Source organism: Hippichthys cyanospilos, chromosome 2 (assembly GCF_059441005.1).
Source record: "Hippichthys cyanospilos isolate Australia breed blue-spotted pipefish chromosome 2, RoL_Hcya_1.0, whole genome shotgun sequence".
Taxonomy (NCBI): Eukaryota; Metazoa; Chordata; class Actinopteri; order Syngnathiformes; family Syngnathidae; genus Hippichthys; species Hippichthys cyanospilos.
In genome coordinates, this window is record NC_142370.1 from 28,897,675 (window position 1) to 28,922,870 (window position 25,196).

Here is a 25,196-nt window from a genome sequence, read left to right on the forward strand (position 1 = left end):
AGACTGGTCTCCTGTATTATTATATTATCCTATATTATTATTATGAATTGAGCTCTTTTAAACCTTTTTGTTATTTATTTCATCTCTTATCGGCTCTGTATGATGTTTTAGTCACTTTAGCACGCTGTAATTTTTGCATTGTTTTTGTTTGAACTTCTTTATAATGTACTTTTGTGCACATGATGCAACACACTCGAGAATTAAAGCTGAGTTCAATTGAAGCAATTTGCTTCTCGTTACAGGATTTTCAGCATGACAGCAGGAAGAAGGGCCACCGTCAAGGCTGCAAAGTGAGTGAGGGCCAACCAGGATGAAGGAAACATATATTATTGCCAAATCTTTAATCCTCCAGCACACTCATTTTATTGTACAACTTCAGGGGGTTGTTTGTTTTTGTTACCCCTAAATTCCAGCGCAGAACTGAGCCTGGATCTCTCTTTGTTCCGTGTCCCGGCAACCAGTCTGTGTGCGGAACGGAAAGACAACATATCAAGCAAGTGTGCTGTACATTCAAAGCCGTGGGGCCTTAGCTTTAAAGAGGAGGAGGTCAAGTAAGGGCATAATTTTTTCACTGAAACACAATGTACTACTACCTTTCATTTCCCCAAAAATATCCTGCATGAGGATGCCACGTAACAAATTTCCAATTCGTTATTCGTCAGAGACAGACGTCCGTCGGTGATGACCCTAACAGATTGCCCAATTGATGGATTATAAATGATGATTTCATCATCGGCAGGACAGCACGTGATGATGACGGTGTTGTGTGAGCAGGTGGGCAGCTAAGCATGACTGCATGTGCGCAACTAAGCAAACAGCAGCAAATCAAATTGAAAAATACGCCTCCATTTTCAAAGAACGAGATGACAGACACTGTGGGGGTGGATACAATTAGCTCTGGATTATATTCCGTGTTTGCACACACCTGCACAAGTGTGTGTGCGTGTGTGTCAGGGCCCTTGAAGGCCACACCCGATGTGAACAATCTTAATAAGATAATAAAACAATTAAAATGAGGGGAGTTCTATTTTCCATGTCTGTGACTGTTGCTTAAATGAGTCACCAAATTCAAAGCAAATCAGAAACAAATACATATAACAACTTCTGCTCTGTGAGCTTGAGTGAGAGGATGACCGTCATTTTGCATTCACACAATAACAGCGAGCCAAATGGATGGTATTATTTCAGCGATATGACTGAATATGTGTATGTGTCATAACAAGTTAATTTATTTTCCGTTCTTACAAATGTTTAAAGAACAAGAGTCAAATGGCTTCATGAATAGTTGGGATCATTTATGGATTTGTGGTCACAACACACGAAAACTGCAACTCACTCAGGGGCGTCACATGTAAATTGTGCAACTCAACCACATTTAAAACGAATCCAAGCAACATGATCAAATTTACTACATTTGAGACAAGAATGGGTTTAAGTGTGTGTGTGCACGTATCCTTGGTTTTTGCTTAATTTTGAGGACCAAATCACTGGTTTTACTGTCTTTGTGGGAACCTCCTGCAGTCATGGCGACCCTTTTGTTGGACCCCACAAGATCAGGCCTCCTTGTGAGGGTCAAGACTTGCTTTTGGAATGCAGGTTTCAATTGGAATTTGATTGAGGTTAGTAAAGGCGATATATCGTGATGGTTAAGGTTAGGGGCTCGGAAATGCATTATGTCAAAGGAATGTACCCACTGTGGTAGAAAAACCCCCGTATGTTGTGTGTGTTTGTGTGTGCGTGCGTGCATGCGTTGGTTCCATTAACAAAAAGGACCAAATACTGTACTTTGAGAGCATGCTAAAGTGTGTGCAATTCGTGTGGCTCTCAAGTGAAAACCTTTCTCCAGCTGCCACATTCGTGGTCAGCCAAATTCAGCCAATGTTTTGAATGGCTGTTGTCCTGGCTGATCTGACAACGCAGCAGCAGGACGGTATTTCCCTTTGATGAGAAACCACACCTCTTTCTTGCTTTTTTTGCTGCTGACTCATGGAAGATGAGCGCCAGACATAGCCTGGAGCAAAGTGTGCCTGACTGAAGGTAGCTGACAACATCCTTACCTGGCAGCGGCATGAATGTGGATGACTTGTTTTGTTGGGCTGCTGCCTGGGAGACAGATGTAACATCCATACAGTGGCCCTGCCTGTATCCTGTCAATTCGGAGGATGAGCCCAATGGAGGATGACAGATGCAGGACAGAAGCCTCACTTTCTTGGGTTGTTTCAACTTTCTAGTTAGATAAAACCATTTAGCCACTGCCTCAGTAGCTCTCGATCACTCACATTGTATTAGTAAAAGTGATCCTAAGATGCTTTCAAAACATTTAAAAGAACCATTATACAACTTTGAGATACTACTCTAATTGGCCATTGTTTATATGAAATTAAATACCATTAATTAAGGTCTCAAATCTTCTCTGAACTCACACTAATCTAGCCAGAGAATTGTTGAAAACTTGACATTTTGTCAGTCTTGGTGTTGTATCATTTGTGTTCAATTTGTTGCTCAATGGGTAAAAGTATCGCAGTATAGCTGTTTTGCTTGTGAAAACAACTCACCGTCACTGATCTCCTGCTCATAGGTGAAAAGAGAAAGGACGAAAGAGAGTAAGGCACAGACAGACACACACACACACAAATGAAAGAAAGAAAGAAAGAAAGAAAGAAAGAAAGAAAGAAAGAAAGAAAGAAAGAAAGAAAGAAAGAAAGAAAGAAAGAAAGAAAGAAAGAAAGAAAGAAAGAAAGAAAGAGAAAATTGGTCAAATTATGGTTTGTGTCTCACAAAACGAAAATGTTGGGCCACTCATATCTGGAGGTACCGCTATACAATATTGCTCTTTGGGGATAAAGCAGTCTTGTTTGGACACAATAAAGCCGTAACGTATAACGGTGATGTGGGTGAACAATGTGGTAAAAACTTTCAGGCAGTAGATTACCAAAGTCAAGTTGAGTATGCTTCCATTTGCTTTGAAAGGCTCACAATGAATGACTAGTTGTGAGATACATATGTCTGTAAACATATGAAAAAAAAATTAACAATCCAATATCAATAATCCATCAGTGCTACGTCATCCTAAGATTAAGGGTACGAGATGATAGAACAAACGACTATTGACGCTGCAACTAATTCGACGCGACAACAATAAAATACAGAAGCAACACTAACAAGCGCTTCAAAAACCAGATCACATTTTCGATGTTTAAAATAGCACAATCGGGGCCAATCAATCACTCATTTCAAAACTTGAGCAGCATTCATGTTCAAGTGCGCAATGAGTCAAAGTCAACGTGTAGCAGCAAAACTGATGCCAGTTAAGAAGCTCTACAAAATATTTGACAACATCTCCATAGACAACCAATCACAGCTGCTAACATGGACGACAAGTCAACATTGACGAGTCGTCAATGAAATGACGCACGCACATTCAGGCGTCGTCGCCAAGCAGTTGCCCTTGGATTTCTGTTGAAAGTCGAGAACATGACACCTAGTCACTCGCTGACTTTGGATGCACTTCTCTTAGCATTAGCGTTACAGTTAAGGCTGTCATTAGCAAATCTTTTTGAAGTTGATTATTCTGACGATTAATCGAATAATCGGATCGATTTTTTATTTTGCAAAGCATATGGCAAAAAACATTTTTTCTTCTTCAGAGTTTATTTACCAATTATTGTTGGTTAGTTTGTATTGTTTAGTGATGAAAATCAACAACTAAGAAATGAAATAATATTACTCGAGAAGAATTGATGAAGCTTTTTTGAAAAGCGTTCAGTCACTGCTTCAGATTTTTCCCTGAACTCAAATTCAAATGTCTTATTTTGATAACCAGAAAAGATCACCATTTGCTTTCTTCTATGTAAAACAGTGATCAATATTTTTGCGTGTTTTTGGCATTGCGTAAATAATGTCATTTTTGAATAAATATTTAAAAATTGTAAAACATGTTCAATTGATTCATAGACAAAATAACAGATTGGTTATTAACAGAAATTGCAGCTCTGGTGTCCTATGCTTTTTTTTGCTCAATCTCCATGCTGTAAATCGGCCTTGAATTTCCCGAAAGCCCCCCAAAAAAGCCAAGTCATTAATATTATTAATAAAAGGTCATGTACTTTATGAATGAATTGTTTCGTGCTTACACTGATTTCAGATGTCGCTGAAGTACTCATTTGTTTGTTTGTTTTTTTAAATTCCACAATTTTCTTGAAAATACTTTCCTTTGTGCTGAATGCAGTTTAGAACATTTGATTACTCACCACTGCTGCTTATTTCTTGCGCTATTTCAAAGCCAATCAGGCACGTCCAACGTTCAATAACAAAGAAAAAGAAAAATGAAGCAAAAGTGGCAAAAAGACAAGAAGCAGGAACGGAAAATGACGCGGAACGAATGAGGACATGATGATGGTGGATCAGATAGCCAGCCATCTAAACAGGAGGGCAAATTTGTACTGCCGAAAACTCACTAGCGTCATTGTTCTCTGTGCTTTCTGCGGTCTTGCACTTAACAAGTGAGGCCTCTTCAAAGGCACAGCGGTCCGACAAGTCATTTATCTTCCGTCGACGTTGTGTTACTGGCCGTTCAGTAAAGAGAGAAATCAAGCACCATGCTGATTACAACGACTGCGTCAAATATTAACATGTAAAAACCAGAATGGTGCTGAGCGCCAGCCATGGTCTTATTTATTTAAGGCAAGAGAACAATCATGAAGTCATGGAGGAAACAATCATGCTGGATCTGTTGGAGGGGATTGTGTTTGGCATAACCCAGTCTTTCTCAAATAGTGGGGCTGGCCCCCCTAAGGGGCGTGGATGACCCCAGAGAAAAGACTTTTGTTTTTGTCATGTGAAGTGCATTTGCAATAAAATAAGGATTGGTGTCTTTTTTTCCAGGCATTTTCGTTGCACTTGGTATTTTTTTCTGTTTTAGACTAACCTGTAAAAAAAGAAACAGTGTATAAAAGCTGTAAAAAAAAAAGTGGTTAACAGTTTTTGAAAGTTGATTTATTATAATCCTTTTTTGTTTTGTCAACGATATAAAAGGATATAGATTTAGCTGTACAATCTTTACTGATAATCCTACGGTTGGCGTGACGAGTGGGGGACGTGGAAGATTTTCCGTTTCCTGTGGGGGACAAATATAAAATACAGTAATCGAGAAGCACCAGCATAACCTAATAGGCTCCTGTTATGGGTGAGAGGGCAGAAGAAAGATGTGAAAATGGAAGGGCATATGAGAGGTGTCCGTCCAATGAATGGTGAATTTAACTTGGGAAAAAAAGGGCCCCGACAGCACCTTTGATTTAGCAAGAGTGATATGCATTCTTCATACAAAGTAGTTTGCTTACCACAAAAGCAGCTCTAGTTTAGCCAACCACATGAATGCAAAGCAGGCAGATTTGACTGCAGCCATAGCTAACGATAGCAACAAAGACGATGTGTAGCCGGCCATGGCAAAGAGCAAGAATCGAATGGGGTAGTAAACATTGAAAAAAAATACACTTTCTGTACATTCTTGCCTTATGGGGATAGGGGGGGGGGGGGGGGGGGGGGGGGGGGGGGGCATCACTTCTTGGGGAAACCACAAATACATAATTCAGTCTTAGCTTCTGAAGAGATAACATCACTTTCTAGATTGAAATGACATGACAAAACATTGGCTGCTGGTGTCCAACCGGCTGCTCGACATGCCAAATATGTAAAACTAGCAGAAATGCAATATTTTCTTTTGGCTAAAATTAGAAAATGTGAAATACTCCCCAAGTCGTTGACTGGAACGGTGAATGTGGAAGAAAAAAAAAAAACACCAGAGGGCTCTCATAACATTCCCCGGGAAAGCTGTTGACCTAGAAGAACATGATAACTGCCGCTAAAGAGCACCGAATGTTTAAATTCCATTTACAACCGCAACATTTTAAAAAGCGGGGTTTCTTATAACAAGACATTATGACAAAAAGCAAATGACAATCAACTACTAGACTAGACATGAGTCATTATCCAGGTTGACATCGAATCTTGTATTCTGATTCCAATCGGGTTAGAAGCGTTAACTTGATGAGAACACTCTATATAAATCAGAAAACACGGTTTGGTAGAATATTCCTTTTGCCAACGTACCGTTCGGGCAAAGGACATAGACACACGCTCTCGGCCAATGTATTTTTTTTATTTTCATGACTATTCTCACTATTCTCACATTGTATATTCTCACTCAAAGACTCAAAACTATGAATGAACTTGTGGAGTTATGTACACAATAAAAATGGTGAAATAATAAAATGTTTTATATTCTAATATCTTCCAAATAGCCACGCTTTGCTCTGATCACTGCTTTGCACGCTCTTGGAATTCCTTCAATGAGCTTAAGTGACCTGAAATGGTTTTCATTTCACACATGTGCCTTATTGGCATTGAATAGTGGAATTTCTTGATTTATCAATGAGGATAGAACCATCAGTTGATGCGTGCAGAAGTTAGGTTACAACACATCCAACTACCGATTGGACTACTATTATTATTTATTATTATTTATTATTACTACTGTGGTAAGAGCGAACAACGAACCGCAGAAAAATGAGTGTCCAGAATTAAATTAAGAAACTGAATTAGGAGGTGTGTCCAAACGTTTGGCCTGTACTGTAAATGCTAATGTGCAATGGCGTCGCCGTTTAATTACGTTTGGTCTGTAACAGAGGGCTTAATTTTATTACAAATTGTCAACGCTATAGGCAAACAAGGAACATTTAATCTATTCAACAAGTCCATGACTAAGTCAGCAAAGCCCGGATACATTGCTATGGAATACTCTAGAGTTCTATTAATGTTGTTTAAAAAGTATTACAACACAGGATGAAAAAAATATATATATTTTGATTAGATGGTTCCTATTTGTCAAACTACTGCTTCTGGTTCTGTAAGTAGAGTGCGTGGGCTGCCACCACATAACACGTGTAGCCTAAGTCTCTTAAGGACACTCACTCCTGTATGTTGAAGCCAATCATTTAGGTCTCTGCATTTGTTCATTGACGAATCTGTCTTAGAAGAAGGCACTTTTTGCTGTAAAAGGGCAGGAATTTGCTCAGTGATGATCCTGACCAACGAGCGAGCAGAATGCTGCACATTTTTAAAAAAGGTGAAAGGGAGTCCACGTGAAAGCCCAGCCAGGAGAAACAGCCACGACGCATACTTGGACGGTAGGCCTGACCTTTAAGAGGAGAAAAACTCCAGCGTCTCAGATAAATGGACAGCATGTGCGTCACAGCTGCAGAAAAATCATTGCAGAAAACAAAATAGTCGCGTAGTTGCATCGGAGCGGCCTTGTCTAAATGTCAGGAGGACCTAGCCGGCTCCAAATGTGACGTCTCATATCAAGACAAACGCTGTTCTCTTGAAAACTCGATGCGTGGGTCAAACATTGCGTTTCACAGAAAATGTCAGGCGCAAATCACAGGCACCTGGCCCCCACCATCGGCAGCGTACGAGCACCCAGCAGACTCGCGTGTCCCTGAAATGAAAGCAACCACACACGAACCACCGTCGGTTCACATGTGGCAGCTTCCAAGACCGAAGCTGACTGCTGACATTTAAGGGCGGGCATAAGTAGAGAAAGAGTAACGCAAGGCCAGTGACCCTTTCCAAAATTGTGAAACCTCACAACTGAGGTCCCTCCACGGTTTGTGAACTGATTTTTGTCACTTCTTTCATTCTATTGTTTAAAGACGAACGAAAACCAGATCATGTAGCTATATAACAGGAAAGGCGCTGACGTAATCTGCAGCCTTTTGAAAAGTGAGAGGTACTTCTTGACAACTGATTCATTGCCAAGGAAGGGCTACTAGCATTAACTAAAACCTCTCAATAAATCTGTAAGAATGATGGTCATGTTTTTCCAAAAGGAAACAGGATGAGCTTTTAACAATTTTAATAAATATTAGCTCTTAATGATTACCAAATTAGTTGATTCACTAATTCACCTCTACTTGTCAGAACACTGGCAAAGCCTCTTCAAAATCCAACAATCAAAAATGGGAGAGAATAACTTGAGTAAGAAACGCAGACGCTTATCTGTGTATGAACTACAGTGGTACCGCTACTTACGGATTTCTCTCGTTACAAAAAAAATCAGGTTACGAAATGCCTCTTCGGAATAATACCGCCTCTTGGTACACAGGAACTTCGGGATACGAAAAGCAAAAATTGTTCGTGTATAATATTAAGACACTAGCGCTTGCTCAACCTAGACTGTTAAGTTATGCGTCATCGCAACTCGCAATATTTTCCCTCCCCTAACGAGATAACGACAATATCACACTCACATTGGTAAAGCACTGAGCTGAGCACAAATCTTTCGTGGGTTTATATCAAATGTATACATCTTTATTCACCATGAGCCCCAGGAACTGATGGACAGTGCCGGTGAGAAGAAGATAGGCGGTTTGTCTAATTTTTGAAAAATTATTAAAAGCCCGCCAAAGGTAAACATGTTGACATGTTGTGACCTACTGGTCGCATTATGATTATCCAAATAGATTATTCTTACCTCTGGCAGCTACTGAAGTAACCCTTAAGAATGCTGATGGGTCTGGCCTCTATAATGCGTTTAACTTCCATCCCTTCCTGTAGATTCTCAAGTGAACCCTGTACAAATTTCCACGGGAGTTTCCTCTTCCAAGTGAATCTCCTCGGCATCCTCTTTTTCCGGTATTTACACAATTATTTACAAAAAAATAAACAGTGCCCAAAAAAAAGGTGTACAATGAAAAAAAAAAAACAAAAACACTTCTTCCTACTGAGTCCTTAAACGGCTAAAGCTTGCATGCCAACCAGCTACAATCAAAAATGCACCGATGAACACGTATCAGATGGAATTTTTAAAACGTTTTCAAAAGGAAATAATGTGGGTTTATGAATGTAAGGCTTGGTTAGTTAGTGAACTAACTAGTTTACTGAAATACCTTTACTGGACAATGTTTGATGTAATTTGACCATTATTGATGGTTTTGACATTTTGGAAATTTAGGAGGCTGTAAATGTGAGTTGCATTAAAATGCGTGGCATTATTCAAATATCCAGATTTTTAGTTTTAGTTCTAACGGTGTATAAAACATGTATCTATAACATAATGTACGGGCAATTAATTGAACAGGGAGGTGCTATAAATTCCACAGCATTCGGCTGTGTTACTGTTGTGATTGAAATTTATGCCACGAAGGCTGGTGGGCTTCTTACTGTGAAAAAACTGAACTATGATGAGTCAGTTTGCGCATTTAACTGCACAGTTCACCACTTAGCAATTCCATTGGATAGCCAACGGAACCAAGAAATGCTGCAAACAACCAGGCAAAACAGTTGGCTTGTATTTCCGTCGGCATAACGGGGGCGTCGGATTGACGGACATCTGACGGAATGTCTATTCCGGCGATTTAAATGACGGATGAAAAACAGCCGTTCCGATATTCTTATTCCGCCATTTTTTGTTTTTTTTTGATAAACGGCCAATCGCAGGGCACACAGAGACAAACAACCATTCAATTTAGTACGTTCACTACACCTGCCATGCATGTTTTTGGAGTGTGGGAGGAAGAGAACCCACACGGGCTCTGGGAGACAAAAACTGTAACAGGGGACTTGGAATGCATTAGGCTATTTACATGTAAAATGTGCCTCACGAAAAATTCACGTTCTGAAATTACTTCCGGAAAGAATTCATTTCAAAAGTAGAGGTACCACTTTAGCGTGATGCTGTGAGTGGACTGGAGTCAGCAAACGTGGAAGCGCTGAGCCTGACTGATTTCCCCTCAGCAAATGATGGTCGGCCACCTAGCAACCCACTTCTTCAGAGTTCCCTTGGTAACAACTACAGGCAATAAATGTCAGGTCAGCATGACGAGCACAAGAGCGCAACTTTCGAGTAAAACTGCATCTGCACTATCGATCCAAACAGCATCGAGCCACTGTACTCACATAGGAATTCGCGAGGAAATATGGGTACAAAGGAAAGCAACGTGATCATCGCTCGCAACAGCCTTGCAATGACTGTCTCGTCAGCCATCGATGAGACAGCAAATTACATCAATGAGCAGGCTGGAAACATGGTTGCCATCTATATATGGCAATTCAATATATACATACACAGCCAGGAAAGCCTATTAGAAAGTCAAATGATTTTCACTCGTTTTTTCTCTGTTTCACTCTCACTATTCTGTGATGTTTTTAAAAACGACCTCAATGTCAGAAGAAGCTTTGGAATTACACAAACACGCAACATATTCGAGTTGCTTTTTAGGAATGTAAATTTGAATAGTCAGACGTGAAGCATAAAGCAAGTCGGTAGAATTGAGGCAGTTGGTAGCGTGTTGACACCGGTTGCCATGTTGATAACAGTACAAAAAAAGAATCATCACGGGGAATGTGGAAACAGAGAGCCCCACTTGGTCTGCTGCTTGTCTCGGAATGTTCTCCAAGTATGCAAGATATGCGGACTAATGCTGAAGTCTGCAAAATGATGCGAGCGTGTGTCGGCAGGTGATTTTAGCCGCCCTGGCCAAGATCAATACAACCTGCGGGCCGCAGATAGCGCTTTCATTTTTTGCCGCGTGTTCCTCGGAATTCCTACAGAGCGATGGGGATATTTGCTCTGCCGCGCTCTGACATCCACTGGAAACCTCCAGAAACATAGAATACATTGTGCTCACGGACCACTTCTCGGCCATATCCTGACCACATACAGTAAATCTATTCCAAAGGAAATTGGATATCACTTGTATGACAAGTCACTCACTGTTGACAATTGAAAGGAAAATGGCAAGTAAAAGGATGTACGCAGACAGAGATGAAACACTTTCGGTACAGTTTGAAATGTTGGTGCTCATCGATCTAGTGCACAGGTATCAAACTCAAAGCTCGGGGGCCAAATCTGACCCAGCACATCATTTTATGTGGCCCATGAAATGATGATTTGACTTCAAGTTTCTGGCTAAAATACCAAACTTAAAAGTACGTTTGTTCTATTTCTATGCTCTTAGCTACCGGTGCGGAAAGAGTTAGCTTAGCACCTAGCGCTAAAAACCAGCCAAGAAAAGGGAGAATGATTGACTGAATGATGTGAACAAGATGTGAGATTGAATGTCTGGATTCCTAATAAAATATAAAAATATTCAGGTTTTGAATTAAAGTTAAGTTTAAGTTAAAAAGAACACACACAGCTTTGACGATTACAAAACCGGGAGATGTTGAGTCTACAGAGACCAGGACATTTTCGAGACTAGGGAGTATCAAGACTGAGACAAGACCGAGGGCCTCTACATATTCTTGTTCTTGCCAAGGACACTTCCTTTCCTAATAATCGAGATGAGCCGGAAATACTCGCAGGAAAAGATCTTCTGGATTCTACAAATGAAGTAAGGCGCTCGGATGCCACATTTAAGTCACCTATAGAAACACTTGCTCCTGATCAACATTTACACCAGGATGTTACCTACGATTCTTCACACCTGTCATATCCGAAGCAATAAGGCCGTTTTAAAATGTAAATGTACTGTATCGTTCCTAACTTGCACGAGCGGATCAGGACGGGTCACAACAAATGATTTAGCTGGTCCCGTTTGAAGAATGATGCGGCGCTACCATTTGCTTGACTTGTTGACCCGCTGACATTCTTCCACCGTGACCTGATGTGAGTATTGTGATGAGGGGGACAGCTGGAGCAAGCCTTTTGCAGTGGTATTTGGAGGAGAAAGGTGAAGGTGACACGAGTGATCCATGTTGCTCAGAAATAGCTTTATCTATTTTTAGCCGGCAGAACATCCACATAGGCGCGGGAGCCGGCCCCAACAATTAACGGCGATTAATCTTCATTTCCGGATGTGGATCGACTTTTATGTGCCAAATTGGGTTGTGTGTGTTAATTGACCTAATTTGGCGTCTGTCATTTTCTCAAGCGTTGCCACAGGGAACGCTCTGGCGCTATCCGGCTGAATAATCAGGCAGCTGTGCAGCCGCGACAGTGATGTTCCAGATTTGTCCGCATGGCAAACGGAGGGTCCCCAGCGCTGGAAAGCACGGAAAGGGCGGTCTTCTTGCAGAACTAGCCGAGACGTGCGACTGTTTGGATCATTTGTGAAAGGGACGGCATCCACCCCCCTCTTCCTCTGTCCCTGCCACCTTCCTTCCTTCCTTCGCTCTCTCGCTCTCGGTGAGTCCCAGCCCCTGAAGGTGTCATAGCTGAGCTCGCTCGCTCTGCCTCCCTCCCCCTCGTGCTCTCTCTCACTCATCGCCTTTCAGATCTTTAAAAGCCGGTGCCGTGCAGCGTCTCTGTCGAGCTCCGTTCATCTACTCTGGCACCACAGGGGACTCGGCTGGCAAGGCACCGAGGATAACCGCTAGTGAGAAAAGGAGTGGGAGCGGAGAGGTGCTTTCAAATCAGCTACATTTACCTGTCAGCGTGGAGAATCAGAGATATGCCTTTGCTGTGTAACTTGACCAGCGTAGTCTTATTGCTGATTGTTAACTGGGGCTCATGGACGGGGGCGAGCCATTTGGGCCCCTTCAAGGTCTGTCCTGGCTGCAAGGATCCGCTGGGGGCGGGGAGGCCCCCCCGGGAGCACAACCTTGCCGGCAGCACGTCGCTGCTGGCCCAGGGGGAGCCCTGTGGTGTGTACACCCTCAGCTGTGCCAAGGGGCTCCGCTGCATACCTCCACCAAGGGAGCACAGCCCCCTGCAGGCTCTCTTGCAGGGCAGGGGCATTTGTGTCAAGCACAGCAGGACCGGTCCCACCGAGAGGCCCCACCCTACAGGTAAGATGCCAGATCTATAGATGGCACCTGCACCTCGGCATACATACTGCCACCACATGTCTTTCAAGCTGCGTATGTCAGAAGAAGCGGCAACATCCGGCGTTGCTCTGCAGTGCCTGACTCCACTCGATTGTGATGTCCACCCCCTCGCAATTTGTCAGCAACTGGCCCCAAACGTACCAGTGACAGACATTGCGGCTGAATGAGGTTTCGGTACGGCGGTTCAAATGATACGATGAGTCGCATTGACACGACTTGCACGGCGCTCCACGTTATCGCGAAAGGGGCAGCGACCCATATCGTGACGGAGGAGCTTTTTACTGTCGATCCAAAAAAGAACTGCATCTTCCTCACATCCGGCGGACGATGTATCCATATCATCGGTGCCACTGTTTGAAGTGCTTTGTGCAGAGACAGATCAAGCAGCTCTCTGATGCTTATAACTGGGCAGATGCTTTCACATCACAATCTAATATTGTTTTTTCTCAGGTCCTCACCCTTCACACAGCGGTGACATTGAAAAAGTAAGTTGTCTTCTTTTCCAGTTATAAGTGAAGGTGATTCGCGGTGCCCTGAATGATGCCTAACGAGGTCACACTGATATAATGTGCGCCGTTTGAGAAATCAGCCAGCTTTGCTATTGGTTGTGTTGCACTGTCACGCATTCACACATGGCACGATGGTGTACGATTAGCCTGCCGCTATGCGGCACACGTCTCCGAGCAGGTCCACAATTGTCAAAGTTTCAAGCCTGCGAAAAATGTTTCGAGTTTGACCCGATAGGTTTTTTCAAGGACCGTATTTGATCAGGGATAATTGATCACTTGGTCTTTTGTGATATTGTCACAAGAAACATCCAGACGTGCCCCCACCACAAAAAAACGAGGCATTGTGTAACAATGTGGTTATATAATGTCATAGGATATGTGCTTGGTAAACACTCTTTGTCAGCTTGTGGCTCTCGTGCAACGTATGCAAACATGTGACCTCTCACCAGCTTTGCCTCTGACTTCACCCTGCTTCGCGTTTGTCTCTCAGGCGCCGTGTCGCAAACTGCTCAACAGCGTCCTGAGAGGCTTGCAGCTGACCATCATTCAGTCGGACCGCGATATCTACATCCCCAACTGTGACACACAAGGCTTCTACAGAAAAAAGCAGGTAAAGACACAAGCCGTGATGGCGTCAAATAATGCAGCGTCATTCCTATATCGCTGTTAAAGCTGTGGTTGAAAATAAACAGTCACCTTTTTTTCTGTTGCCGACAATAAGAAACGATCATCTTCTCATGATCACCAGAAGCAAATTTTCAGTTCTAACAAAGGGTTGGGCCCGCCCCCGCCCCCGCCCAAGGTCACCAAGCTAAAGTGTTGCAAAGTGTGCGACTGCCCCACATTTCTTGACGAGGCCCTCAAGGCTGCGCTCATCACCGTTACTTTTCGTCACCGTTTCCCCTTCCCCTTCACACTCTGTTCATGTACTTAGATAAAGTGCTCCTCTGTGAGCATCCAGCTTCTTTTGGAGACATTCTCGCCATATGGAGAAGGTTTTCTATACAACCGCAAAGTCACTGTAATTCTGAAGTTTACAAAGCCTGACTGAGACCATCAAAAGGCTGAAGAAAACCTTTGCAAGTCTTTGAGTGAATTAGTGGACGTGTGTTAGTCACAAGAAGTCTACAATCTATTTAGGTGAGCGTAGTACATAATCAGTCATTTATGCAAGTTGTGCTAATAATTTAGTAAACAAAAAAAATAATAATTTTGTGTACATACCATACAAAGTCCCATCCACTGTCCTGCCATAATGTTCCAGATAGAACTTAGAAAATATGAAGTGTCAGATACATTTTGGAGGAAGTGAGTTTCTAAAGGTTGGCAGCACTGGATTTGAATGATTTCAGTAGAGGTTTTTGAATGTTTAGAAACAAATAAACAGAATACATTTTCACCCCTTTGTCAGGAGAACCCGAAAATGTTTGTTGAATCATTAGCAAAAGATTTTCAACACATGGAACTGACCCAAAAAGGACTTGCAGGGTTTTAGAACAACAACAGCGATTTGTTTTTGGAAAAGTGAGCGACCCAACTGGGTATCATAGCCTGCAGTGTTTGGAACAATCCCAATTGTGTTTTGGTGATATGTCATTTCCTCTCTCACCTTTGTGTGGCGTCCAGTGTCGCTCTTCCAAAGGCATGAAGCGCGGCCACTGCTGGTGCGTTGACGAGATGGGCACTCCAGTGGCCTCCCGAGCCAGCGAGGATGGTGTGGTACCGTGCGACGGGGAGTGAGCACCCAGCCCGTGCTATCCTTCTGCGCCTGGAGGGAGACGAGGAGGAGAGGTGCTCAGGGAGACGGGAGCTTTAGCATGGATTAGACTAGATCTGCATTGCCTGGACACAAGGGAGCAGGGAGAAAAAAAAAAAAAACAATAACTCACCAGTTGTGAAACAAGATATTTAGGTAGACTCGCAGCTCAAGCCTGAAGGTCCTACTGCATGCTGATGTTCTCGGCCACTCAAGCCAGAACTCAGCAACAGATGGCTCTCTTCCCTGCCTCTTGTCCCGGCCTTTGGGTTCCATTTCTCTTCTCCTTTCTACTAGGGATGCACCACAAAGGAAAATTCAAACACCAAAAGATATAAGAATACCTTCAAAAGTTCATTAAAAAATCCTGGGCTGGATCATTTCCCGCACTTTCCCAAATTTGCCTAAATGTGAGCTGTCTTTTCTTCTGCGCAATGCACATGCCTTGACAGTTGCTGGGTAGCTTTCTGTCTCCGAGCCAATGGCCGGCCACGGCGGCGAGGGAATTTGGGACTCATTTCCCTCACCGTGACATGACACTACCCCTTGCCAGATCCCACTCAATTTTTAAAGTCTTTTAAGTCAGAAACCCGGATTTCCCACTCCCTCGTGAACCAGTGGTGTCCAAACCGAGAGCCAAGTGCACGTTTTCCAGGTTTCTTTCTCGACACACCTGATTCAAATGATCAGGTCCGTCATCGGGCTTCTGCTGAGCTGATCGTTTGAATCAGGTGTAACTAGGGAATGAAACCTGGAAGACATGCAGGAGGATACCATGCCTCGAGGACCGGGTTTGGACACTCCTAGCCTAGTCCAGAGAGCTTTCTTGAAAGAATATTGTTAGCGCCACCACAACACCCAGAAAAAATCCTTCAGCTAAAAACTGCACTTTTCGTGACGGAATTTTCGGTGCATCCCTACTTTCTACTTTAGTATAGCTGCCACTGCCCGTGTTTGTTCTGATCTCAGTGGGCTTCAATGCTGTTATGATGCAGGTGATGTGACACAACCCTTTGAAAAATGTGTCTCCCTCACCATCCTCTCTCCCTCTCTCCAAAGATAGGGCTCGCAACAATTCTATTCTATAGAAGTAAATGATTTGGGGGTCTGTTCATTGCATACTGCTTTAATTAAGCTCACAACTCCTATATTTGTGTATGTTGTTTCTGGAAAAAAAAAAAGTCACATGAAAATGATCCAGAATGCTTTCTTTGTCAAGTGGGTGTGGTGAATGCTTGTTGGTTGATTGTAGTGCATATGTTGGACTTTTGTGCTTGACTGTGTGACGTTCTGAAGCGGCAGACAAAAAGCCTACGGCTGTTGTCCTTTTCAAAAAGTTGTAAGGCATATTTTTATACACCTCAATATATTTTGTATATGAATCGTTGCTTTATTTAACAGACTACAGTATATTGCCATGTATTTTTATATTGTCAGCTATTTAAAGACTGAGATTATTTTGTTTCATGTTGGTGCAAGTCTCATGCTTGAAGGGCACAGAACTTTACGGAAATACCATCAGAGCTCACTTCCAACTACTGTACATGTTATTTTCATTAATGCCTTGTTGAATTCAGATCTGAAATTGTTCATGAAAACACATACTTTCCTGCTTAGAAAATAAGTCTTGCCAAAGTCATACAAATGGGTGTGTTAAGTGTCATTAGAATTTATCAATTTCTGACCAATCTTGTTGTGCAAATGTGTTACCATAATGAATGGATGTCCGCACACAAAGGACACTAAACATCATACTAATAAATATGGGAACGAATAAAACGTACGTTAAATAGGAGTCCGAGCACTGAGTGAGTTCTTGCTTCACAGCCGCAGGACATGCAGAAATTCAGGGCGCATTCTGAAAGATGTGCATCATGCTCCACACATGAAGGATTATTTCTCCTGCTTCTTCACAGTACCGAGATACTGTACATGTCAGTTTCCAAGGTAACACCGTCTGTGGAATTACTGTTTCTGCCCAGGCAAAATGAAAGAAAGGCCCGGCAGAAAATGAGCATTAATCCACCAGCCGATGGTGTGCGCTGCTCATCTCTGGTGTTTCTCTTGCGTTCTTCACACTCAGAAAAGATGTGATTTGTTCGATTCCATATTTGCAAAGACCATGTTTTTATTAAAGTCATTATTCATATGGTTATTGTGAAGAAGACAACGGTGCTGGTAAAACACAAGCATTGTTACATCAATGTTCATAGTCAAAGCCAGTCACAAAGAAAACATTTGTCACCTAGTTGTGGTCCTTTAAACTGCAAGTACGGTGTTCACGTTTACTCAACACCGTAGAGTTGTCAGTTGAGAGTTCTCAAAACGTTTTATCCCGAATACTAACGAAAACAAATACTAAGGTTCGCTAAGCCTGAGCTCAATTCAAGTTGAATGTAAAACGTGCTAATTAGTTTTTGAGACCTCGGTGTCTCCATTAAATTAGAATTGCTGCTAGTAATTATTCTTCCTTCACCTTAAGCAGTAATATTCCGAAAAGATAAACCTTCTTTTAAGCCTAAACAGATTTAATACTGCACAATCTGGTAGGGGGCAAACTGAAGAAACAGCGGTTAATCAGTACAGATTAAACTCTTTAGGCCAAACGCTGGAATCTTACATTTATTTCTCGCCGTTTGTAAGCGGAAAACTCGTTAGAGATTAGCAGTTAGCAGCTACCTCGAAAGGCGCCAACGTGAAGTCGAATGCTCCCGCACGCCCCCTTCAGTGTGGAGCTTGAAACCTTACTACCCTGGAACATCGATAAATCATAGCTACCTCTTCTCATCTTCATTTGAAAAAACATTCATATCAACACAAAGGTTTAACACATTACTTGAAGTCGATCCCCAATGTACTGTAGTTATCAGGATTCAAACTGCTAAGTTAGTACAATAAACACCAATGACAACATAACTTTTTTGTAAAATATATTTTGGTCAGAATGCTGATTTGCAAAATTACAACATGTGCAAATGGTGAGACCGTACACATAGCAGATTCCATAGTACACTTCCATACCAGCTTTTTGGAATTCAGAATTGCATTAAGGCTAACTGCTAAGCTACTAAATGCAGATTTAAACATAGGCCGTCACGCTGCAATTTGATTCAAAACCATACAGATGTAATACTAAATTTATCCCAACCAAGACATCATTGCACCATCGTCAATAAACTACCTATACGATTCACTTTTAATTCAAGTCTGATATATTAAAATATTTAAGTCAAATGTGCTTTTATTAACAAGTAGTGTAGTCCTTTCAAACGATATATTCATTTCTTGCACTTGTCTCTGGGTCAAGTGCCAAATGGGCATGCACAAGTGTGGACATGGCAGACATTTGGCAGTCGATGGTCAGCTCTCATGAATGTCATGAGGACAAGCTTCATTGATCTCCGTTAAGTAGTGAGAATTTGCCCTCATCACTTTTGCTGAGATCTGTGTCAGAAAGCTATTGTCACTAATTTTCAAGTCTGCCATGAGCCCCCCAACATGGCTCAGGCTCATGAATCATCTTTTGCCTCCAAAAGAAAACCGTGAAGCTAGACTTCCTGGAATGTACATTGTGTGCAATACGTACGTTTTTGTACGTCGTCATTCATGTCCGTGTTCTATCCTCTTTTCCCCCTCAAGGTTCATTTATATTGCTTCTATGAAGACAAATCTTCTCGTTGGCCAAGTACCCTCCTCTTCTCCTTAGCTCCCGGTGAAGCTCCGGCCAGGATCACGGAGGAATGGAATGAATAGTTGAGAAGTTCCTGCCCTGTTACTAGACTTGAAAGCCAGTTCAAGAGCAACTACACTAAACAGCGGCCTCTAGTGTCAAAGGGGAATTGCCTGTAGGGCTATCTTTGGAGAAGCCATTCCTTTCCCAATCAAAATTAGTCTTTAATTCGAAAGAAAGACTATGTTGTAGACTTGAACGCTAGCCAAGCTCCAGATTTCTTCCTTCCAGAGAAAGAGCGTTACCAAATCTTGGAAATAAATAAATGAATATGAAGCACACTATATTGTCTATCTAAACAATGAAAAGTATTGTTTCTTCTTGTCAACAAATTCAACGAATTGCTTGCGCACACTAATTTTGGTCAACCATAAGGCGTTTAGGTTATGCAAAAATATTGGAGATGAAGTCCCGGAATCGTTTGGCGTACTGCTCGGGGTGTACGGTGGAGATCTCAGCACCCGCCTGTGACAGAGGCACAAGACCAGACCGGTGAGTCCGAATCCAGCAAGCAAAAGGCGAAAAGTGCTCTGCTTCCTTCCTTCTTTTGGTTGCTTTCTGACGTGTTATACTCACCCCGTGTTTGACGGTCTTGGCTGCATGAGCTGCTTTTTTCTTGGTGTCATATTGGGTCAGGACATCAATCAGGCCCATGAAGTAGACCTCCCTCTGTGGGGCGCCTGCAACAAGAGGCCATTTGTCAGAATAAATATATCGGTTTATCGGTTGATTATATCGGTTTGTAAGAGGTCTTTTCAAAACAAAAACATAAATACAACTTTACTTTTGAATTAGAGTCAATGCTGTTCAGTATGTATGTACAGGACGTATATGACGTGCATGCCTGGCACCTCATTGTTCAGCTTGCTTCTGCATTTTGTCATATCTTTTGTCAAATCATGAAATGTCAGGAAGTATAGATCCATCGCTACATAATACAAATCCATCCATGGGCAATATAAATGCTTATTATGTGTTTTTTTTTTTTTTTTTTAATGTTCTGAGCAATCTGGAATTTTTCTGCCAAATATTGAAATTGGCCTCAAAAAATAATTTTGGTTGAAATACACCATAGCACACGTAATCTGCACGCATGCTTACCAGGGCAGCTTGCGACAGCATAGACATCCACGTAAGGGTCAAACTCGCCGGGTCCGAGAGGTTTGCAGCAGGACATGTAGCCAGCGATCCCCTCAGGAGACGTGCCATAAGATCCCACAACAGCGGAAGCAGGAGCCAAGCCATTCTCCGCCTCCTGCTCCTCCTCGTTGGAAACCTCTTCGCCTTCCTCCTCGTCCCTCTCGGCGCGGCCCACATCGTGGATACCCAACAGAAGGCTGTAGTCCATGATCTTCAGCTTCACCAGGAACTGAGCAGAAAAGAAGGAACCTTGTCAAATTAGTCAGGTTTGTCTTTGTTGAAGAAAAAAAATCAATATGAATGACAGTAGACCTCAGTGATATATGTATTTAAAAAAAAGAAAAAAAGATTGATTTGTTGGAGACGATTTTGAAAATAAGTGGATATTTTCCTCCCCTGTTGCTGTGGCATGTGTATTTGTGATGTTCTGTGTGACGCTGTCTGTGATTTTTCACCTGTTAAGCCCTTTGAGATTGTGGTGATTCAGGGCTATACAAATAAATTGGACTTGACAAGGCGTTTGCGTCATCCTTCCGGCTCACCTCAACATCACGATTAAGCTTCTCTATGAACTTCTCCTTCTGCTCCTCAGTCACATACACTTTCTGCATGTTGTTACGGAAGTCCTTGTCCTTAAAGGTGGGAAGCTCCTTACCCTAATGAATTGTACCATTAAAGCACAGTCAAAAGATTGAAAGAATTAAATATAGCTTGTTGTGAAATGCTCAGCTAAGTTCAGTCGGCTTTTTACTCGTTCTTTGTCGCTTGCTTCCCGATCCACCAAAGAACCCTGCACAGATCAAAGGAACAAATATTTGCATTTTTCTTAAAACATTTTACACCAAATAACAAACAACAGAATGAGTCAGCGAGGAATAACAAAACTGTACTGAAGAGGGCCTTAGGGCTAGGTAAAGTAGTGTTTGCTAAACTGTGATATCTTACATTTGAGCCCAGTGACATTCTCATTGATCCTTGTGAGGATAAGCGGCTGAAGTAAATTGATGGAATTTGGTATCAAAAGTAGTTTTTATTAAAAATGTGTCCACAATTTACAGTATGGTGTAGTGATATATAGAACAAATACATTTTGATGAAAGTGTGTATTTGAACAACAAAAAATAGCTTTGTGTTAAAGGGTAGGGAGCAAATCTTTTGTTGGATCTGGTAATTTAGTGTATTTTTAATGTTTTGTACTAAAAAATGTCATTTCTAGGAAGGTGTCAACCATGGTTCAATTAAAATTAACTGTTAAAGACCTAATGCTGCATTCAAACCGAACGTGAACACGGAAAAAAGTGGATGTCTTTGTATTGCAGTCAATGTAGTTTGCGCAATGGGGCATGAAGGAGCGTGAGACGCCGCAAAGGACGCTTATGGAGCGAAGTGAGGTGACACGCGAAGTGAAATTCTGGCATATTTCGCACGTTGCAATAAGTTCAAAAATGTTAACATTTGTCCTGTCTCGCAACAGCCAATCAGCTTTGGAACGTTCAAAGTCTCACACAGGGGCAGGAATGGGTTTGCGGTCATGCGGAGCTACCCAACACGGCCAGCTGAGCTTTCAATACAAAAGCAGAGCCAAGCGAGAGCGCTCACCTGGTAGAATTGCAAAGGGGGAACTTGGGATAACTGGTATGTGCAGCATTTAGTTCCTTTTTTAACAGTGTGGAACTATAGTTACTGTGACATGATAGTGATAGTGCAGCATTGCCAGCACAGTATTTAGCACAGCATCGGCCACTTAATTGCAACTTTTAAACTTTTTTCTGTCAGACGAGTATTGCCGCAAAACAAAGGACACGCAACATAGAAAAGGAAGAAGGTGCTTAATGAGAAAACATTGGCTCTGCTATATCCCGAAAAAGTTCTCAGCAATGCTCTTGACACCAAACCCACTGTAAAGTGCACATCCACATCTTGCGCGAATATGTGAACAAACTAAATTCCAGCAATTAACACCCGTAACCAAATGCCCACTGAATAAGCATAGCAACGCGGTATTTCGCGTTCTGGCTGAATGCAGCATAAGTGCGCTTAAAAAATGCTAAGAAATATGAGTTTGGCCTCACCTTCAGGTCGTATTTCCTGTGTACCACCAGGCGGTGGCTGAACATGTTCCTCATGACGATTAGGTAAGTCTCTTCACTCTCCACACTAACCCGGTACATTCCCAAAAACTGAGGCAGCAAGGTACTTCCATGACACTTTACTATGTGCTTGAGGCAAACAGAAACAAAAAGTAAAATTTAAAAAAATATATGTATATATATTTATGTTTAGAGGCACAACAGTTGAGAAAAATCCTTGTAGTAGCCATCCTTCAGAGTCAATTAATTAATTATGAGTTACACCTTTCATAATAAGTTAAGAGATGCTTTATATGAGAGATGTGGAAAGCCGCAAGTTGATTCACCGCCAATCAGATTTACCTCCAGGAGAAAAAAAGCAAATTTCTATTTGAACGGGCTACAAGCCAGCTGTCCCAGACATTCAGACCCACCTGGTGATACTCAGACAGGATGTTGTGCATATCGGCCACATCCTCGCCAGAGATTTGCTTGACGATCAGCGTGCGGTCGTAGGAATTGAGGAGTAGCCCCTCGCCTTGTTCGTTAACGCTCCTTGTCGGAGGACTACGTGTCAAAGACACCTTGGAAAGTTTGGGGAGAAAGACAGCCAGTCAACACCAAGCTCAATCCCTCACCATGGCGTCTTGCAATGGCCTTTTAAAATTTGCTGAATAATTCAAGTAATAGACTTAATGCTGCTGTGTTTCTTTGTGTGTGTGGAAGAAATGCAAAAAATCTTAACAGGTCAAAACGCCTGTATGCCTCTTTTGCTGAGAAGTACAAAAAATAAAATCCACCTGTCCGTTGGACAAAAAAATGTGATGAGGGTGGGGTGGGTTTCAATATTTGCTAGCGAAGGGGGGACATTAAAAAAATAACAGGAGGAGGAACTGACCTGATAGTCGAGATCTTCTATACCGAAGCGCTCCCTTAGATTTCGAAAGACTTGAGGACAGTATTCCTTGAATTTAAAATGTCCAGGGAGATTTTCTCTGTGGCCAAAATGAACAAACAATGCCCTGTCATTTGACAAGACAGATGTGGCCACAAACCACACGGTGGCTACCATTAAGACTTCTTACTTGTTGAAGAGGTGGTTGTTCACTTTGATTTTTGTGTTTGCCTTGAAGTCATCGGGGAGCAACATGACAGGCACCGGAACCTGGTTCAAATCATTAATCTGGTGAAAGACCAGCAAGCAAATTAGATATGAAGGTTACTTGTCCAGGGACAAGTTTGTGATGAGAACATACGTCTTTTAATTTTGTGAGAACGTCAAAGGCATTCGGATGATATGCACATCTTATTTTCCACCACAACAGGAAATATTCTCAAGACTGATTCTCTAATATGCCATTTGCTCTTGTGTTAGCATAAAATAAATGATTTTACAAATACTCTGATGTGAAATGACTAATGTCATCATTTGTAATTATTTCTGCACTGCTAACTTGAAATCTTGTTCGTATAAAAAAAAAAACAAGGTTACAAATTGAAAACGGTTTCATTGATAGAAAAAAAAAACTTATTTGATAATAAGTCGCAGCCCTCTCCTCAACCGTATGTTAGCACGAGCAGCAACCGCTACCATATGTTCTTTGAGTGACATTTTTTAATGGGGTTTTCTTGTGCAAAAAAAAGTATAGGAGGGTTCAATAAAGGTCAGGAAAAAGTGCAGTAAGCGAAGGACAGAATTGATTTAATTCGATCAAAATTGATTTTATTTGACTGTCAAGAGTTTGTTCTAAAAATAAACATCGATATTTTGAGGCTAAATTGCACGGATATGAAGTCAGCCAACGGTAAGGAAGATTTGCTGATTATGCGCGTGCCTACGAGCTTGCTTGGAGCGCCAACTAGCATCAAAGCTAACTGCCCTTAGCTAAGCGCGCTAGTAACGTTAGCATGCTAGCTTGCGACTCACCGAATGGTTAACGCCCCACATGAAGACGCTGAGGACAGGGTCGCTGGCTCTGAACACTTTGACCTTCTGCTGAACGAAGTGCTTCTTCTTGGTCTTGGTTTTGGGGGCCAGCAGTACCATGGGGCTGCTGCCGCTCGACGAAGCGGCCGCCGAGTTCCCCAGCGAGGCCATGGCCGCCGCCGCAGCTACTCAGCTACGCCAGTAGCGAACGCGCGAGCAAAGGTCAAAGGACAACCAATGGACAGCCGTCGATCGTCAAACGAATGCGTCACGCCGACTCACGCAACGTGAATGCGCCTCAAGCCCGAACACAACTTGAGCTTCATCGGTCGCCAACATTCAGCTTCCATGAAGTTGAAATCTTCTTCTGCGTCTTTTTTGTCGAGATTACTGGCGGATTACATTTCTTTGCTGCCACCTACTGTTTGGGAGCACGCAAAAAGGGCCCCTCATTTCACTTTGACGTTGCTTCAAGTCATAAATGTCAATAACTTGCACTTTTTCGGTTAGGTCACTTGTGCTGGAGATGTTTGTTTTGAGGCTAGCGATGAGGACGAGGATGTTGTGGAGGTCAGGGACTGGTGTTTGTCTCATTTGTGTCCCAAGATGGACTTCTGCTGACTGGTTCCTTCCTGTCAAACCAAAGAAGATAGAACATGCTGACTCTTGGAAGTCTCTCATATATACACACACGCAATCACATGTACCCACACACACACAAACACACACACAGGGCCCCATACACACACACACATGCACACTCACTGTTCCAGGCAGGATGAATGATTCTCTGAAAAAGCACCATGCAAATCCTAAACTGCTGACAATTCCGAGAAGCAATTGTGTGTGCAGAAACATCGGCCAATGTAAATGTTCCTGTGTTCGTTGCTTGCTGACCTTTTAGCGTCCACCAAACTGCTCCTGCAATGGAAACTCCAAGCAGATACCTGCTGCTCAACTGTCAGTTGAAACTGATTTCAAAATCAATGAGCACACAATAATCCATCCATTGTGAACATTTTAGTGAAACGGAAGGTGTCACTTTCCCGTTTAAGTCAAGTCAAGATTATTTGTCTAGCTCTTAATCACCACAGTCTCAAAGTGATTCACAAGTGAAAACAAAACAAAAAAGATCACATATAGCACATGTAGGGAACTTCGGTTCCTCGAAAGCCATATCCTGCCTGTTCCCGCTTGTACCTAATTGAAATGATAAAGGATCGTTATCAGGCTTCCGCAG

General features: G+C 42.3%; 2 protein-coding genes across 3 annotated transcripts; one reads left to right on the top strand and one right to left on the bottom strand.

Moving 5' to 3' along the window:
* The first annotated feature begins 12,024 nt into the window (after positions 1 to 12,024).
* Positions 12,025 to 16,885, top strand: LOC148428148 (insulin-like growth factor-binding protein 6). Of its 2 annotated transcripts, XM_088406468.1 has the most exons (5): positions 12,025 to 12,184; positions 12,274 to 12,786; positions 13,276 to 13,310; positions 13,825 to 13,944; positions 14,961 to 16,885. In XM_088406468.1, exons 2-5 carry the CDS (start codon positions 12,450 to 12,452, stop codon positions 15,072 to 15,074), a joined length of 606 nt encoding a protein of 201 aa, XP_088262594.1. In that variant the 5' UTR covers positions 12,025 to 12,184; positions 12,274 to 12,449; the 3' UTR covers positions 15,075 to 16,885. The 2 variants fall into 2 exon arrangements, with proteins under 2 accessions (XP_088262594.1, XP_088262605.1); XM_088406479.1 differs by lacking the exon at positions 12,025 to 12,184 and having other exon boundaries at positions 12,267 to 12,786.
* Positions 16,886 to 18,003: 1,118 nt separating this feature from the next.
* On the bottom strand, positions 18,004 to 24,334 carry LOC148428149 (phosphatidylinositol 5-phosphate 4-kinase type-2 gamma). The gene is made up of 10 exons (XM_088406456.1): positions 23,957 to 24,334; positions 23,115 to 23,212; positions 22,928 to 23,024; positions 22,464 to 22,613; positions 22,033 to 22,179; positions 20,712 to 20,750; positions 20,503 to 20,616; positions 19,922 to 20,189; positions 19,397 to 19,500; positions 18,004 to 19,285 (listed from the first exon to the last, which is right to left on the bottom strand). The coding sequence occupies exons 1-10, from the start codon at positions 24,125 to 24,127 to the stop codon at positions 19,205 to 19,207; spliced, it is 1,269 nt and encodes a 422-aa protein (XP_088262582.1). The 5' UTR covers positions 24,128 to 24,334; the 3' UTR covers positions 18,004 to 19,204.
* Positions 24,335 to 25,196: the final 862 nt, after the last annotated feature.